General features: G+C 42.3%; 1 protein-coding gene across 2 annotated transcripts; it reads left to right on the forward strand.

Annotated features, from left to right (window-relative positions):
- The first annotated feature begins 165 nt into the window (after positions 1–165).
- On the forward strand, positions 166–17237 carry wsb2 (WD repeat and SOCS box containing 2). Of its 2 annotated transcripts, none has more exons than XM_067439490.1 (9): positions 166–300; positions 439–607; positions 1981–2165; positions 14047–14178; positions 14543–14643; positions 15620–15810; positions 16425–16517; positions 16635–16748; positions 16839–17237. In XM_067439490.1, exons 1-9 carry the CDS (start codon positions 267–269, stop codon positions 17038–17040), a joined length of 1221 nt encoding a protein of 406 aa, XP_067295591.1. In that variant the 5' UTR covers positions 166–266; the 3' UTR covers positions 17041–17237. The 2 variants fall into 2 exon arrangements, with proteins under 2 accessions (XP_067295591.1, XP_067295592.1); XM_067439491.1 differs by having other exon boundaries at positions 16635–16734; positions 16839–17029.
- Positions 17238–17298: the final 61 nt, after the last annotated feature.

The following is a 17298-nucleotide window of genomic DNA, read 5'->3' on the forward strand; positions in this document are numbered from 1 at the left end:
AAATTAGCTTTTACGTAACGCTGTACAAAAATAACATATTTAAACAAAGCACATGATACATGCACATGATTATAGTGTTTTATTTGAGAAATGTGAGCATAAAACACGCCCTAACCCTTACCCTGTAAATATGCAGTAGACACACCTATTGTGCTCAGAATTCTGCTCCTTTGACGACGGGGTCACGTGGTTCCCGCAGAGTCAAATGAATCCCTGTGTAGAGGTGAGGCGACGACGGGTAACCAAGATGATGCGATGATAAGAAGATGTGCACTTCGTTTCGAGGTTATTCTGTCAAAGGTAAGACGATTCATATAATTTTAATTGATATACTTGAATGTACATGAAAAAAATAGCTTTTATATTAGTTGTAAAGAAGTAGTTCCGGATATGCGCAGCTTGTCTTTGTGTTTGACAGGTCTTTTTTTATTGTGACAGCACCGCATGATCTGATCGCGGAGCTGAAACCCACTCATCACCCGCGTCTGTACGGCACTGCCGGCTGCGAGACATGGAGCGTTCGCTTCTCCCCGGACGGATCTCATTTCGCCTGGTCGATGGGCTACGGCATCGTCAAACTCCTACCCTGGCCCCTGACATCCAAAGAGTTCGTCTGAATACATTATATAACACAATGAGCTTGATAGGCCTATATGTAACAGCATAATAAATTAATAGGCTACAACGCCTATGGGAGTACCTTCAAACTGTCACGAACAAAAAGTAATATGGTAGTAATGCTAATATTATATAACCATAAAACAATTATTCGTTACTTCAAATCAAAATATTTATAAATATATATTTTGCTAGTTGCCAAAGCAACATTTCTCATTTTCATTTAATTTAACTAGATAAGTTCAATTTTAAATAAGTAAAGTTACTACTAGATAACTGACAAAAGCTGAAACAAAAATGAATGAAAACTATATAATGACAAAAACACAAAAACATTAAATAAAATTAAAATGAAAACTACTTTACAATATTAATGAAAAAAACTACAATAGTATATCAATGTTATTAAAAATAGCGTGGATCATAAATTTGTGCCAAGTTATTTATATATTATTTATATTAATCCAATCCCACATTCAAAAGACAGCTGACAACTTCTGAAAATCTTCCTGAGCACATCATTATAACATAAAAAACAAAAACCCTGCTTCCACTTAGCTTTAAACCTTCCCTGTTCTAGTTTCCTTCCTTATGCTGCTCTAAGCAATGTCTGAAACTTTGTATTTTGAGCACTTTTTGTGTTTAATCGCCTCTTCACGGCAAATCACTTCCTGTATTCGTCATTTGTAAGTCACTTAGATAAAAGCATCTGCAAAATCAATGCATGTATATGTAATTGAAAATTCTATTTTATGTATCAAAGTGTTTTATTTATTTATTTATTGACAATACGATTTTACTACAGTCCTTATAAAAATTACCACATTATTAATTCCATGTTATCAAAGTCCTTGTGGTCCACGTATTAAAAACGTACCATGATATGATCATGTGATGTTAATATATCATGGTATTCTTTGCCAAACCGTACATGAATGTACTAATATAGTACCATGGTATGCAGTATATCACAGCTCTATCAGTTGCATTTTATTTTACATTATGTGCACTTTTGATGTACTTTATACTACTTATCCACAAAAGTATTGAGAAATGTAAGGTAAATACATGGGTTAAGGTTTAGGGATATGTTCAGGGTTAACTACGGTAGTTTGTCTCATTACTACAATATGTATATACTGTAGTATGTTAATGCGAAACAAGATTGTAAAATAAAGTTCTACTACTCTTCCTTTTGATTCTGTACCACAATGCCATCACAGTACTTTTTTGAACATAAAGTAACAGGATAATGTGGAAGAACAGTTCCAAGAACAGTGAAGGAACAATGATGGGAACTGATTCAGAATATCTACTTGGATGTTGGCATGCACAGTTGAAACTTCTTGTCTGTATTAACAGTGGTGCTGAAGCAGGATGCAGTGAAGAGAAGACGCTTAACTGCGGTCAGATGGTGTGGGCACTGGCGTTTGGACCCCGCCGGTCTATCCGCGTGGATGTTTTACATCAGAAAGGACGTGACCATGAACTACTGCTGGCCACTGGTCTGAACAACGGCACGATCCAAGTGTGGGTCGTCTCAACTGGTAAGATTGAACCATCAAGAACTTAAAGGGATACTTCACTGCTTTTTCATATTAAACTATGTTATACATAGTTCCCTTTCGAGAGAGGTTCCTCGTATTACGTATGGGAAAAACTCCTTTTCTCGAGAATGTGAAGCAAAACTTTTAATAAAGGTATCTATGTAAAGCGCAGTGAGCTGCACGGCCATAGCCCAGCGCGAGGAGCGCTCTGATTGGCCGGGCTGCGGCAACTGCAGGAACCTATGGTGAGGCGGCTGAGAGGAACGAACCAATGGGGGGCGTTCCAGAAGCCCGCCGAAAAAGGTGCTTATATTTGCATACAGGAGGCTATATAAGACCCTAATTCGCCATAGGTGTCAGATTTTATCTCCTTCAGCGATACCTTCGCTGGTCTCCGGAAGAAGCACTGTCGGTACACGATCCGTTCCACCTGCACGATCCGTTCTACGCATGCGCATAATTACGTAGTAGAAAACGTCACGGTTTTCCTACACTATCGGCACAAATGAAACACTTGACGGCAAGGCGGCACAATTTGCGTCATATTTGTGTTACATTTAACAGCATGTCTATTTGGATGCTTTTAAATGTAACACAAAATAAATAGCAAAGGACGGTTACATGAACGTATGATCAACCGTCAAAGGCGGTTTGTGCCGTTTTTTAAAATTAATATCTGCTAATAGTTAACCTTTAAATTGAGTAATTTTGTATTAGTATGGATCTATATAGGCTATCTATATAATCTAAATGAGGAAAATAATCCCTTCAATGTTGTTTACAGAAATAATACCCTACCGCATCTGGTGATATAGACTAGTTTATGTGAATATTAAACAGCAAAAAAAACTATTTATGCTACGAATCCTGAGTGTCCTCCTGACTCCTGTGTGTGGGTATGAATGGCGCTGATCCGCAGTTTACCTCAAACCCATAGGCCTACAAAGAATTGAGCTTGACAGTCGTGTGATTCCATCTCATACGAGGACATAAACGCATGTCCGTCATCTCCAGAGCCACTCTGAGAGTCACTTCATCTGCGTTTCACCGTTTCATTTGAGAAAAACCACCGTCATATCATAAACACGCAGAAACTAAAAGGTATATTCACGGCAACTCGTCAAAATGAAAGTTCGGTTTTACTTGAGAAATATATCACTGTTGTACTGTAGAATTTGTGGGAAATTTAATAGAAACTAAATTAAAATGAAAACAATAATAATATTGTTGTTTTATGAATTAATTAAGTTGCTATAACCTACTCTTTACTGGTAAATATTACAGCAAACAAACATCACAGACAATGGCAGACCAATGCAGCTCTTGCATAATGTCAATAATACTTCTATAATGACTTGTGTAAAATTATTTTCAATGTTTGATGTTGACTGCTATGTGTAAATGACTTGAAAGAAGCATTTGTTCACACAGAAGTTTTATTTATGAGTACAAATACACACACACACACACACACACACACACACACACACACACACACACACACGTCTCTCTCCCTCCGTCTCCCACACACACACTCTCTCCCTCTCACGCAGAGTGTGGGGTGCACAGTCACCCAGATACACCCACACTAACAAAATGTATATGGGTGACTGTGCACCCCAACTCCAGCATTTACTCTCAGGTTGAGGGTGTCTTTGCAAATTATCATGAATGTTTCCATGTCCTGGAGGTTTTCAAAAATAAACGTAAAAGGCTCCATGGCATCACAGTTCATCAACTCCAGCTCCCTCCATGCTTTCCTTCGTTCATCATGATCCATGGACATGTATTTTGGTTCTTGCACCTGGCCAGTGAAAAGCCCAACACTGTTCCTCACAATGTATTCTGCCTGGTACATGTGTTTCAATGTGAGGGGCAGCTCCTCCACTTCTACTTGTTCCTCCTATGACAAAGTAAAATACCATTAATACAACATAAGATGTTTTGGGTCTTTCAAAAGGGGCCTTAAGACATATTTTCAGCATAAATTAAATAGTTATTATTAGTTATGGTTTTTTATGCTTTTATATTGTATTTTCATTAGGCTATTAATTGCGAACCTTTGTACTGTTTTTATTTGTAAGCCACTTTGGACAAAAGCATCTGCTAGCTCAAATAAACCATAACATGCACAAAGTAAATACAGGTAGGTCTCACAAAATTTGAATATTGTGGAAGTTTCAATAATTCAAATTTACAACGTGAATCTCATACGTTATGTAAATTCATTAGACACTATGCGAAATATTTATATTATGCATGTTCATTTTGATTACTACAGCTTATATCTAAAGAAAACCCCAAATTCAGTATCTCACAAAATTAGAATAGCACATACAACCAAAAATAAACAAAAATTTAATTACAGAAATTAGGACGTTTTCCCTGAACTCTGTCAACACGACTCACTGTCAATTAATCGGCAGCAGTCTGCCTTTATCCAGAAACAGCTCAGATAACGTGACAGTAGTGTATAAAACTGTTACAGTCACCGACATAATATTTCTGTCTTCATCACAGCACAGAATAACAAAATACGTCCATAAGAACCTATTTATTATTTAACGTCCGTAAATTAAAACAGTGGACAGTATATTAGTACATCATTTGTGTTCTGCATTGGGCTATGTGTAAATAATACGAAAATAAAAACTGCATGTAGGAGTGAAGAGGTTTGCTCCAGTCATGTAAACATTTTACTGCGATTAACTCCTTACTCTGATCATTGGAAAAAAGCGCATTATTGGTGTACATTAGGGATGTCAACGATTAATCGATGATCGATTAATTGTCGATAAGACATTTGATCGATAAGACTTATCGATCATCGATTAAGCAGGGTCATGCGCGTGCGTGCTGCTCAACCGCGAAACGGGAGGAAAAATTATGCGAGCGTGCCCCAGTTCTATTTGGGACCATTTTACAGCTGGAGTTACTCCTTCATCATGACTGCAAGTTTGCATGTGCAGTCGCAGCCTTTTGTTTTGTGCAAATGTAAGTTGTAATATTGTGTTTATATTGTGCAGGCCTATCTATAGCTGATTTATCTCATAAGGATGCATTTGGTTAATCATTAACGTTAGAGGCAGTAGTTAAAGCATGGTGGTGATCAGCTTCAGCTCCAACAGCAATGCACAGCTAATAATGACTATTATTGGGACTGTCATATTACACAACATTAATGAGAACACTAGTGTAATAAAACATTGTGATTGTTAATTATTTGGGTTTATTTGCCATGTGTTTCATTGCATTGATCCAGGAAGAGCACATGCACAACATGAGTCACGCATTCTGACTCGCGCATGTAACTTAGTTCAAGTGCACTTGTGCATTCGCATCAGATTGTGCTGAAGTAATTTGAAATATTACATGTATTTTGTAACGTTATATGTGATGAATCAGGGTGCGTTTCTTTTAGTGAAATAAAACGCACTAGCAAGTGGCTTCAGTCAGTGATGGCTACCGGTTTTCATTCAGTGCTTCTGCTTTAGCGCATACAGAGCAATGCATAATAACTATGATTGGGACGATCATATTATATACCAGAAATGAGAACACTATTTTAATAAATGGTTGTAAAATCATTGGGTTAAGGTGCCGTGTTAAGAGCGTTCTAGGAGGAGCGTGTGTACGCGTCTCCCATTCTGAATATGAATATCAGCAACTCAATTCAAGTTCACTTGTGCATTCGCAAAATTTTGTGTAGATATAATTTGTAATATTTTGTATCTCATAATCTCATATAGGAAGCTTTTTGTTTAGTTAAATAATGCGCTAACAAAGAGATTCAGTGCCTTACCTTGCCTAACTTACCGGTGTTAATTCAGCGCATCCGCTTCAGCTCGCGCAGTTCAAACAGCAACGCACGACTAATAATAACTATGATTGGGACTGTCACATTACATAACATTAATGAAAACAATATTTTAATAAATCGTTTTGAATTAATTGGGTTGAGGTGATGCTTCAGCACGTTGTTCTTGGAAGTGCGTCCACACATTCTGAATAACAGATCTGAGGCGGGGTTCGTGTTGTATTACAGGTTATATTTGGTTATTAAATAAGTAATTTAATTAAATTATAAATCCATTTGACTGTTTGTTACGATCTTCTATTTTTGAATATATCACATGATGTAGCATGTTGTATACATCTATATAATGTATCCGTTTCAAGTTTTACATTTAATTCAGTAATTCACACACTTTTCCAAAATATTCTAATTTTTGGAGACCTACCTATATAGAATGCATACGTGGAAATGGTTGTCTGGTTAGTTTGGCCATACCTTGACTATTTGGGGTCGATAAAGGCTGTAAATCGGTGGTAGGGTGCCTGCCATCAGTTGTTCTGCCTCCTCTGTCCAGAAGGCAAAGCGCTGCCCTAAGTTCTGCCCATGCCTATTTAAAAGTATGGTACTGTTAATGCAGCACAATTGTAAAGCAGACATTGCAAGCAATGTTTTAGTGCTTGAAATGTGTCCTACCTTGCGATCGAGAATTTCTCCAGGATCTGGAGACACCACCACTTCCGAATAGATGGTATGTCAGTCTGTAATATACATGTAATATTGGAGTCTTGCATTGTTTGTTTTTTAACATTCTTGGATACATACATTACATGAACTACAACTTACATCCAAAAAGTGAAACATGGCACCAGTACAGATGCAGAGGGCATACTGTTAAAGAGAAAAATAATGACTTTCTGTGATAGACAAACAATGTTTTTACAAAATGAATGCACTTTTTGTAACACATCACTTGAAGATATTAAACATTTATTTTTTGTATTGCCCTTTTTCTATTTCATTTTGGACTGACTTTAAAATAGATATTCCTAAAATTACTATTCCGCCCATTACTCCTAGCTGCTGCTACCCGTCTCCACTCACTTACCTCTTATAGCAAAATTTTTAGCCATGCGTGAGACCTTCTTCTTCAACGCCGCATCCACTAGCCCGTAAACCAAATATCGCTGAACGGCATCGTAAAGGGCAAACTTCTCTGTTTTTCCTCTGAACTCCATTTTCATTCTATAAGAAAAAATATATTTTTTTCTGTCAGAAACCCTTCTCTGACACCAAATCCTGTCAGAAAATATTACATGCTACTGTCATTTCTTCACAACTTTATAAAAATCATGTATGCAATATGAAATAAGGTGAACAATTACTTTAAAAAAACAAATTTCTGTCAGAAACCCTTCTCTGACACCAAATCCTGTCAGAAAATATTACATGCTACTGTCATTTCTTCACAACTTTATAAAATCATGTAATCAATGTAACCTCTGTTGTCAGTGTCATCTAGGCCTTATCACTTTATTTTTATTAGATTTCTTTTTTAGTCGTGAAGTTAGTTATAATATTTAAACAGTTTGTGCAAAAATAAAAAGTTACTCACCTCTGGAAATAGGCTTACTTTGTTGCCGAGTTGTTGCTGAGTGGATGATTTGCGGGGGGCAGTGGTATTAAACTTGACAGCAGTCCAATCACCCAATATCTCCAAGGCACATGATGACAAGATGGTAACCTCTGGCCAATGATTTTATGATTTTCAATGATTTGACCCCAAACCCTCCCACCGAGCTCATACTCATACATGCTCCACTCGCCCATAGTCATACTTTGTAATTAACAACAAAAATAATAAACATAAAAAAAAAAAAATCGCCCATAGTCTGCAGCCAAACGCTTCTCTTTTCTTTTGCTGTGAGTGAATGAAAGTCTCGTGGTATAAATATGCGCAGGCGTGGAACAGATCGTGCAGTGTCGTAAATCGTTGCAAAACAGTATTTTCATTTGCGCATGCGCATTTTCTAAAGAGTCTACTACGCATGCGTAGAACGGATCGTGCAGGTGGAACGGATCGTGTACCGACAAGCACCGCCGTTGAAAAGGCACCAGCGGAACCTGCAGCTGAGGACGACGGACTCCCTCTCCGCCTTCTCTGCCGTTCCAGCTACGCCATCCGGCGTTATATATCCTTTAAACTGTGTCTATGTTGAGTGTTATATGTGTTTGTGTTGCCGCTGCAACGCCACTTCTAGAGCTTACAGGCTTGTTCTACTCGAGGACTCTCTCGTTCCGCCGCGTCGTTAAGCGCCGCGGAAAGACGGAGCTCTTCTCACTCTCCCTCTGCTCTCGTCCCGTCGCGCTGAATAGCGCCGCGGAAAGAGAGAATGTTAGAGGACATGAGCACACTCAAGCCGAAGCTCTCTTCACTCTGCCGCCGCCGCGGCTCTTCTTCCGCCGCTGCCACAGAGTTGTTCCCACTCTTCTCTCATTCCGTCGCGCTACAGCCGCGGACAGAGAATACTAGAGTGAATAGGCGAACTCGAGCCGAAGCTCTCGCCGTGCTAGAAGCGCCGCGGACAGAGTTTTACCTCACGCTTCCAATTCTCTCGTCCTGTCGCTCTATCGCCGCGGACAGAGAATACTAGAGTGAATAAACAAACTCGAGCCGAAGCTCTCGCCGTGCTAGAAGCCCCGCGGACAGAGTTTTACCTCACGCTTCCAATTCTCTCGTCCTGTCGCTCTATCGCCGCGGACAGAGAATACTAGAGTGAATAAACAAACTCGAGCCGAAGCTCTCGCCGTGCTAGAAGCGCCGCGGACAGAGTTTTACCTCACGCTTCCAATTCTCGTCCTGTCGCTCTATCGCCGCGGACAGAGAATACTAGAGTGAATAAACAAACTCGAGCCGAAGCTCTCGCCGTGCTAGAAGCGCCGCGGACAGAGTTTTACCTCACGCTTCCAATTCTCTCGTCCTGTCGCTCTATCGCCGCGGACAGAGAATAATAGAGTGAATAAACAAACTCGAGCCGAAGCTCTCGCCGTGCTAGAAGCGCCGCGGACAGAGTTTTACCTCACGCTTCCAATTCTCTCGTCCTGTCGCTCTATCGCCGCGGACAGAGAATAATAGAGTGAATAAACAAACTCGAGCTGAAGCTCTCGCCGTGCTAGAAGCGCCGCGGACAGAGTTTTACCTCACGCTTCCAATTCCCTCGTCCTGTCGCTCTATCGCCGCGGACAGAGAATACTACGTTAGAGTGAATAAACAAACTCGAGCTGAAGCTCTCGCCGTGCTAGAAGCGCCGCGGACAGAGTTTTACCTCACGCTTCCAATTCTCTCGTCCTGTCGCTCTATCGCCGCGGACAGAGAATAATAGAGTGAATAAACAAACTCGAGCTGAAGCTCTCGCCGTGCTAGAAGCGCCGCGGACAGAGTTTTACCTCACGCTTCCAATTCTCTCGTCCTGTCGCTCTATCGCCGCGGACAGAGAATAATAGAGTGAATAAACAAACTCGAGCCGAAGCTCTCGCCGTGCTCATTCTACCCCCGCCGTGCTGAAGCGCTGCGGACAGAGTTTTTCCTCACGCTTCCAATTCTCTCGTCCTGTCGCTCTATCGCCGCGGACAGAGAATAATAGAGTGAATAAACAAACTCGAGCCGAAGCTCTCGCCGTGCTAGAAGCGCCGCGGACAGAGTTTTACCTCACGCTTCCAATTCTCTCGTCCTGTCGCTCTATCGCCGCGGACAGAGAATACTAGAGTGAATAAACTAACTCGAGCCGAAGCTCTCGCCGTGCTAGAAGCGCCGCGGACAGAGTTTTTCCTCACGCTTCCAATTCTCTCGTCCTGTCGCTCTATCGCCGCGGACAGAGAATAATAGAGTGAATAAACAAACTCGAGCCGAAGCTCTCGCCGTGCTCATTCTACCGCCGCCGTGCTGAAGCGCTGCGGACAGAGAATACTAGAGTAAGTTAGACGAGCGAGCTCGGGCTGTTGGGTATGTCAAGAACAATGTCGCTGCAGCGCGCGCTTACTGCCAAGGAAGTTGTAATGGCTGCCTTGTCATGATAGCGCGCGCCCCTTCCACAGCGCGTTGCTGACTAGAGCGCGGCTTACGTCATAGCACGCGCTCACTGTCAGAGCATAAGGGCGTCGGAAAATGGCTGCCAAGCTAAGCCCTTTTTTCACTCTATCACTTCCAGTCCCCTTTATTCAGGCGGCTGGAAAGGTTTTTACACTGTAGACAAAGTGTCCACTACACAGTGTGCACCCCTACATAAGCACTGTTAATTCAGCCTCACAAAATCACAAATAAATCCCGCCGTGGCCGGATTACACCATATAAAGTCAACTAGCCTTATTGCAGTCAACTAGCCTGTGGTCAAACACGCTTGTCTGCATGCGCGCTTTCAGTCTAGACTAGAGCATAACGGCATTGTGGAATGGCTCACATACCACCCGCACTTCCTTACATTCTCCCAGTTCCCTTAAGTTAAGTGACTGGAGATGAAATATTGCAGTCAACTAGCCTGTGTTAAACACGCTCGTCTGCACACTAATGCTGTGTGCGTTTACCCCTGTGGATTTGCTCACTGGTTTGCACCGTGGGTATTCTACGTAGGTTGTGCGCCACTGCACATTGTTTACACTACACACAAAAGAGCTTTCTATGTAGGAAATGTGCCCACTTTACAGTCTGCACTCCTGCACCCAAGCACTTTTCACAAAGTTCACTCTCGCACACACAATATAAATGTGAGGCGTGCGCCCACTGCAAAGCCTGCACCGCCAAAACTAACACTATCCCCACAGTGTTACAAGCAGTGTTACAGCACAAGCAACCCGGCTAACAGGCCCCTATTACTAAGCGGCCAGCCCCCGAATCTAATTCAACCCCTGGCTTTACGAGCCCAGGCCTGGCAGGCCATTCCTGGTATATAATATTGGGTGTTGAACATATAAAACGAGGTTCTCGCTACAGTTTTGCTCGCAGACCCCGCGATTCAAGCCGTGGTCGAGCCCTCTGTAAGAAGCAGTGTCAGTCACGTGCTTCTCGCTGAGGCATTGAGACTGTTAAAGGAGAGAGCGGCGAAAACAGTACACCCGACGCTAGCGAGTCAGGTTTTTACTGTCGCTAATTCCTCATGCCGAAAATGGGTGGCGGTCTCAGGCCCATTTTCCAGGCATCTGAACAAAGCACTTATGACACGCTCGTTTCAAGGTGCTGACGGTGAAACAAATCCTCGCGCACATTCGCCCCGGGGATTGGGTTTTCTCAATAGATCTGAAAAACGCATACTTCACGTTACGATAACCCCCCACCCCCACTACAGGCCATTCTTGAGATTCGCCTTCGAGGGGCAGGCTTATCAGTACAGTCATTGTCATAGACTCAAGACTTACGGCATAAGAACCACCACGTCTTGATAATGTACATAAAATCGCTAGGGCAGCCGAGATCAGACTCTGTTCACTGCATGGCTAAGCATCTCCTTTTATGGGCAGAGCACAATCTGAGCTCCCTAAGGGCGGCTTACGTGCCAGGTATTCTGAATCAGGGTCCGGACATGTTATCCAGAGGACCCATGTCCCCAGGGGGATGGTCCCTTTACCCGCAAACAATTCAGCTTGCACAGCACACGCTGCCCAATATTTTTTTTTTTCTGCAAACGCAGGGATGCCCTGGCCCATGTTGGCCCAGACTCCCTCTATATGTTCCCTCCGATCGCGATCCAGCTGCAGCCTGTGCTTTTTAATAGCCCCACTTTGGAAGAACCGCACATGGTTCTCCATACTGTTTCAGCTGTCAGACACAGCCCCATGCCTATTCTGCCAATGAAAGGGAAGGTCTGGCATCCCAATCCCGAGCTGTGGGCCCTCCACGTATGGCCCATCAACGGTATCCCGGAACCTCTCTGACAAGTTATGAACACTATTTCGGAAGCTAGAGCCCCTGCTATCTGGCAGCTCTGCTTGAAGTGGTCAGTGGTTTTCTAACCAATGTGCTACGCGAAACATCGACGCACACTCATGCGAACTGGCGGAACCGCTCGCTTTCTCTAAGAGCTAATGGACGCGGGTCGTCCCCCCTCCATACTCGGGGTGTGTGTCTCCGCCATAGCAGCTAGCCACGCTCCTATCGCGGCACATTCACTAGGGAAAAGTGATCTTATTGTGTGTTTTCTTAAAGGGGCCAGGAGATTCAGCTCGCCTTGCCCCTACCTCGGTCCCTATTTGGGACCTCGCCATGGTTTTGGAGGCCGTGAAGGGTTCCCCCTCCTAACCACTTCAGAACACGAGCTTGAAGCACATATCACTCAAAACCGTTTTTCTGCTGGCTGTGGCCTCGGTTAACCGAGTGGGTGGCTTACCTGCACTCTCCGTGAGCCCTTCCTGTCTTGAGTTTGGGTCCAGCAACTTCAAGGTTGTGCTCAAACCGAGGCATGGTTTTATGCTGAAAGTGCTTTCAACCCCTTCAGTATGCAGGTCTTTGCACTGCTTAACCCGCGTCTCAGAGAGAATAAGACGCAAACCTATTCTGCCCAGTCAGAGCATTTAGATTGTATCTAGAGCGCTCCGCCCCCTTCAGGCAGTCGGATCAGCTCTTCATTGCTTCGGTGGCCGCACTAAAGTTTGTGCTGTCATGAAACAGTCTCTCACACTGGATAGTGGATGCAGTCCCACTAGCATATAGGTCCAGGATCTACCTGTCCTACAGGCATTTAAGCCCACTCCTCTAGAGGCATGGCCTCATCTTGGGCTTGGTCGTGTGACATTTCTTTGGAAGATATCTGTGCGGCGGCAGGCTGGGCCTCTCCGTCCACTTTTATCAGATTCTACAAGTTGGAGGTTCCAGCTCTACAAGCAGGGCTTCTCTCCATCTAGGCTCTATCTTGACCCTGGCAAACAGATTGCCTTACATTTTGGCCTGTACACATTAGTCCTTAAGCACTATTCATTCATCATAAGATCCGACTATGTCCGATCAGCTGTTCAAACGAACCGACTCTTCCGGTTCTTCATTCCCCTTATAAGCCGCCTCTGTCGGTGTCTCGGGGGTTTATAACATGTGCTTTGGGTATACTGGGTCAGTCAGCACACACGGCGCTTTACATTGTGTTCCCATACGTAATACGAGGAACCTCTCTCGAAAGGGAACGTACTCGGTTACTTTCGTAACCTCGGTTCCCTGAGAGAGAGGAACGAGTATTACGTTCCGTGCCGTGTTTATGCTTCTCAGGTATCGCTTCAGTCGATCTTAAAACCTGACACCTATGGCGAATTAGGGTCTTATATAGCCTCCTGTATGCAAATATAAGCACCTTTTTCGGCGGGCTTCTGGAACGCCCCCCATTGGTTCGTTCCTCTCAGCCGCCTCACCATAGGTTCCTGCAGTTGCCGCAGCCCGGCCAATCAGAGCGCTCCTCGCGCTGGGCTATGGCCGTGCAGCTCACTGCGCTTTACATAGATACCTTTATTAAAAGTTTTGCTTCACATTCTCGAGAAAAGGAGTTTTTCCCATACGTAATACTCGTTCCTCTCTCTCAGGGAACCGAGGTTACGAAAGTAACCGAGTACGTTACTCACATCTCCCCCTCACATGAGGGAGGATGTTTCAGTCCGGGACTTTTTACTGCACCGAGTCGAAGTACTCTCAGAAGTGCTATTCCGCCATACATTATAGTTCTCCTTTTTAATCCGCTTAGAAAAGTGCCACGTTTTATTTTGTGTCACCATACTTGACCGTTCAACTATTTGTGTAACTGTATTTAAATAGGGAAAACGTGGAGGTATTTGGTCGCTTCTAACTTGATCTCTGTTTGGTACCATAGTGAATAAACTGGGCGTAGTGGACTAAGCTAAATGCTATCAGATCGTCACTTCACGTCAGAGAGAGATTAAGTGCATGCACTGAGACGAGAGAGGTTTGTATCAACTCGTCTTAGTTCAGGGAATAACATGGTTTAACATGAAAAAGCGGTGAAGCATCCCTTTAAATTGGTCTACATATGGTGGTACAAGACCTGAAGGGCATGTACTATACGATTTTAATATGTTAGTAAATCCCTGCTCTGTCTTCAGGAAATCTGAGGTTTACTCTAACTGGCCATGAGGCTCCTGTCAGGGATTTGGTCTTCACTCCAAATGGAAGTCTCACGCTTGTATCGGCCTCCCGAGACAAAACTTTAAGGATATGGAACTTGGCAAAGAAAGGTTAGAGCATCTGCTGTAGAAGAAGCATCTGCTCATTGGTTTCTGATTAGATAAGTGCCCTTTTTGCAAGTAATTTTTTTAATAGTTCCAAACAAAGCAGAAATATTGCGTCTCCCAGCAACATGTTGTACTTGGTGAAAACATGTTCACCTCCCAGCAACACACAGCAGTGTTTTGTTTTTGAATGATTCACCATTTTTCAATGAATCGGGTGAGTCAATGATTCAATGACCCATTCATTAGGTTAATGGACACTTGCTTCTTTCATTAATGAATAAGATGTTTAAACAAGTCGGTTAAATGAAAGATTCTGTGATTAACTTTTTACGAATCACGGCCTTGATTGTATTGTTAATATTTGCAGGCACCAGTTCCCATGTGCTGCGGGGTCCAAACTACTGGGTGTTCAGATGTTCCATATCACCTGACAGCAGTATGATCGCCTCGGTTGGGAACCTCGACTCTGTGAGTTTATTAGTGTTATTTTAGTAGTATTTATATGCTATTGTTGTATTTACTGTATATATTTTGAGTCAGTTTTTATTTTTATATAGTTATTTATTTTGCTTATATTATATAGTTATTTATAAACTCCCTCTGCACGCAATTGGAAAGCGCTACAACCAACCAGAGCTACTTAAAGTGGATCTAGTCGATAGACTTAAACTTAAGCCGTACACGGTTGGCAAAACTCAGAACACATCTTTCCTACTTAAAAATGATTTCAGTGCCGTTTTTTGTTCTTTTCTCAAATAAAAGCTTAAAGGAAGTGTATGTAAGATTGTGGCCTAAACTGGTACTGCAATCCCTTTCAAATGACTGTAGAGCAGTGTCTCCCTCTCCCCCTGACTCGAGGTTGCCAGATTGGGTTCAGGATCAAGCAGGAATGTTTTTTTTTTAGCTGCAGCTGTGGTAACCAAATGGCAACCTCCCGCGATCTCTTTTGAAGCCAATACGGAAGAAATCTTAACTGCAATTCATCGACTGGCCACTAGGGACAGGCTCCAGAAGGGAGCAGAATCTCATTGAGCACCATGTTAAAGCTACACTGTGTGATATTTTCCCCCATCTAGCGGTGTAAAGGTATATGACCATACAGTGAATAATAGTTTCTGTTCCTCTCAATTCCGATTTCGTTTTAACTCCTACGGTGGCCGATTTAGTCCAAGATTAACTTGGCTTCCAGTTCGACCTCCATGAGTGCCATCGAGTGTTAAAACGCGAAAGGCGAAGCTTGAATTTACGGGTATGTCCCTCTTTGGCTAATGTACTTTCAAGATGGAGGGGCAACATGGCGACCGGCATTCAAACCCCTCACCCGTATGTATTTTCAATGGCATATTGTAAACTTACGAGAATACAGATGTCTGTCTGTCTGTCAGTCATATATACATATACACACATACACACTACATTGTCTGAATGTCTTCTTCCCAAACAGAAGGTGTATTTGTGGAGCTTGCGGTCCTACACCTTCATGAGACACCTTACATACGACCACGAGCGCACCATGGCATCTTGTGACTTTTCCCAGGATGGAGCACTGCTTGCGGTCGCGTCCTATCATTCCACAACAGGCTGGTGGCTGGACCTGTGGGACCCGTACACAGCAGAACTCCTGACTAGAGTAGAGTATGTTGGCAAACCAAAAATGTTTTTTATTGTTGTTTTTTTTAAACAAAAATTCTAAAATCTACTTTCGTGCTGTACAAAAGAGATCAAATAAAACAGTCAGAGTCAGTATTAAATTTTTTGGCTATTTTCTGTTGTACCCATATGGAAGCTCGTTTCCGGCATGGAATAAAAAAAATGAAAAGGTAATTGCAACTTTTTAATCTGACATTTCTGATTTTTTTCCTCCCAATTGCGAATATCACAAAATTTGGACTCTTATTTTTCAGAATCGTGAGTTTCGGAATGCAGACAGTATAATTTGCACCTTTGGAGTTCATACACAATTCTAAAAGAAAAAAAATCTGAATTGAAAGATATAAACTTTTTCACAATTATATTGAGCAATTCTGACTTGCTTTACTGTATTACTGACTACTTTTCTTCGAAATTGTGATATAAACTCTGAATTTCAAGAAAAAAAGTCTTGAATTGCAAGTCGTAGAGTACATTTGGAGACATAAATTCACGACTGCTACTGTTACATTAAAAGCTGAATGATTTGATGTTTTTGAAAATGTATTGTTTCTCATATGTCTCATAATGATGTAAACAATACTTTCTTCCCTTTCCAGAGACTGTGAGGTGTGTGCTTACAGAAGTGACAATTTACTGACATCTCTGAGTTTCTCTCCGGTTGGCCTCCTGCTGGCTTTCAAAGACTACAGGTGAGCAGTGAACCATCCATTTGAGATTTAAGATTTTCAGAACTACATTACCAAAAGACTGCACTCCTGATCATACACTTTCACTATTGCTATTGGTGACACTGTATTGTCCTGCAGGGCGTTACAGATCTGGGATTTGGAACAAGATAAACTAGTCGCCGACACCGATCACGGACGCACTGGTGGCGTGTGCTGTGCTTTCCATCCACATGGGGGGGTAATTGCTACAGGGTATTGCAGTTTACATGAATGTGTTGGAACATTTAGTTACTTTCTGCTTGTCTACTGGAATAAATATTAAGAACTATTTATTATTTGTAGGTGCAGAGATGGACAAGTGAAATTCTGGAGAGTTCCTCGTCTTGTTCCAAGCCTTAGGCATCTGAGCCGGGTTGCTCTGAGATTCTCTGTTTCAACCTATCAGGTGGAGGCTCTTCCCTTGCCCAAAAGAATCCTGGAATACCTTACATATAGGGACGTTCCGAAGCATAAGATCATATATTGTAAAGAACACTGCAGGTGACTGAAAACAAGTAACTTTGCTATAGATGTTGCATAATTTTCAAAGATCCCTATTTTCCACACACTCAAAACAAGGAGATGTAAAATTATGATGCTATACTTGAAATATTTATTTAAAAACTTGTATTTTTAACACAATTACTTCGAAAATGTAGCATTTGTTTTTACAAAGAACTGAAAATAAACATTTCAAAAATATTCCAGGCTTCTGAGCTGTTTTGTTTTTGTCAAAACAATATGAAGAAGTAAAGAACTTCCT

The sequence above is a fragment of the Pseudorasbora parva genome, chromosome 3, assembly GCF_024679245.1.
Source record: "Pseudorasbora parva isolate DD20220531a chromosome 3, ASM2467924v1, whole genome shotgun sequence".
NCBI classification, from domain to species: Eukaryota; Metazoa; Chordata; class Actinopteri; order Cypriniformes; family Gobionidae; genus Pseudorasbora; species Pseudorasbora parva.

What these genes read in the sequence shown, in the direction of transcription:
- wsb2 (XM_067439490.1), top strand. Translation starts at nt 267, where the DNA reads ATGTGCACTTCGTTTCGAGGTTATTCTGTCAAAG. An exon ending in TGGCCCCTGACATCCAAAGA is followed by an intron (nt 608 to 1,980) that starts GTTCGTCTGAAT and finishes CTGTATTAACAG; the next exon opens with TGGTGCTGAAGCAGGATGCA. An exon ending in GGGGGGGTAATTGCTACAGG is followed by an intron (nt 16,749 to 16,838) that starts GTATTGCAGTTT and finishes TATTATTTGTAG; the next exon opens with GTGCAGAGATGGACAAGTGA.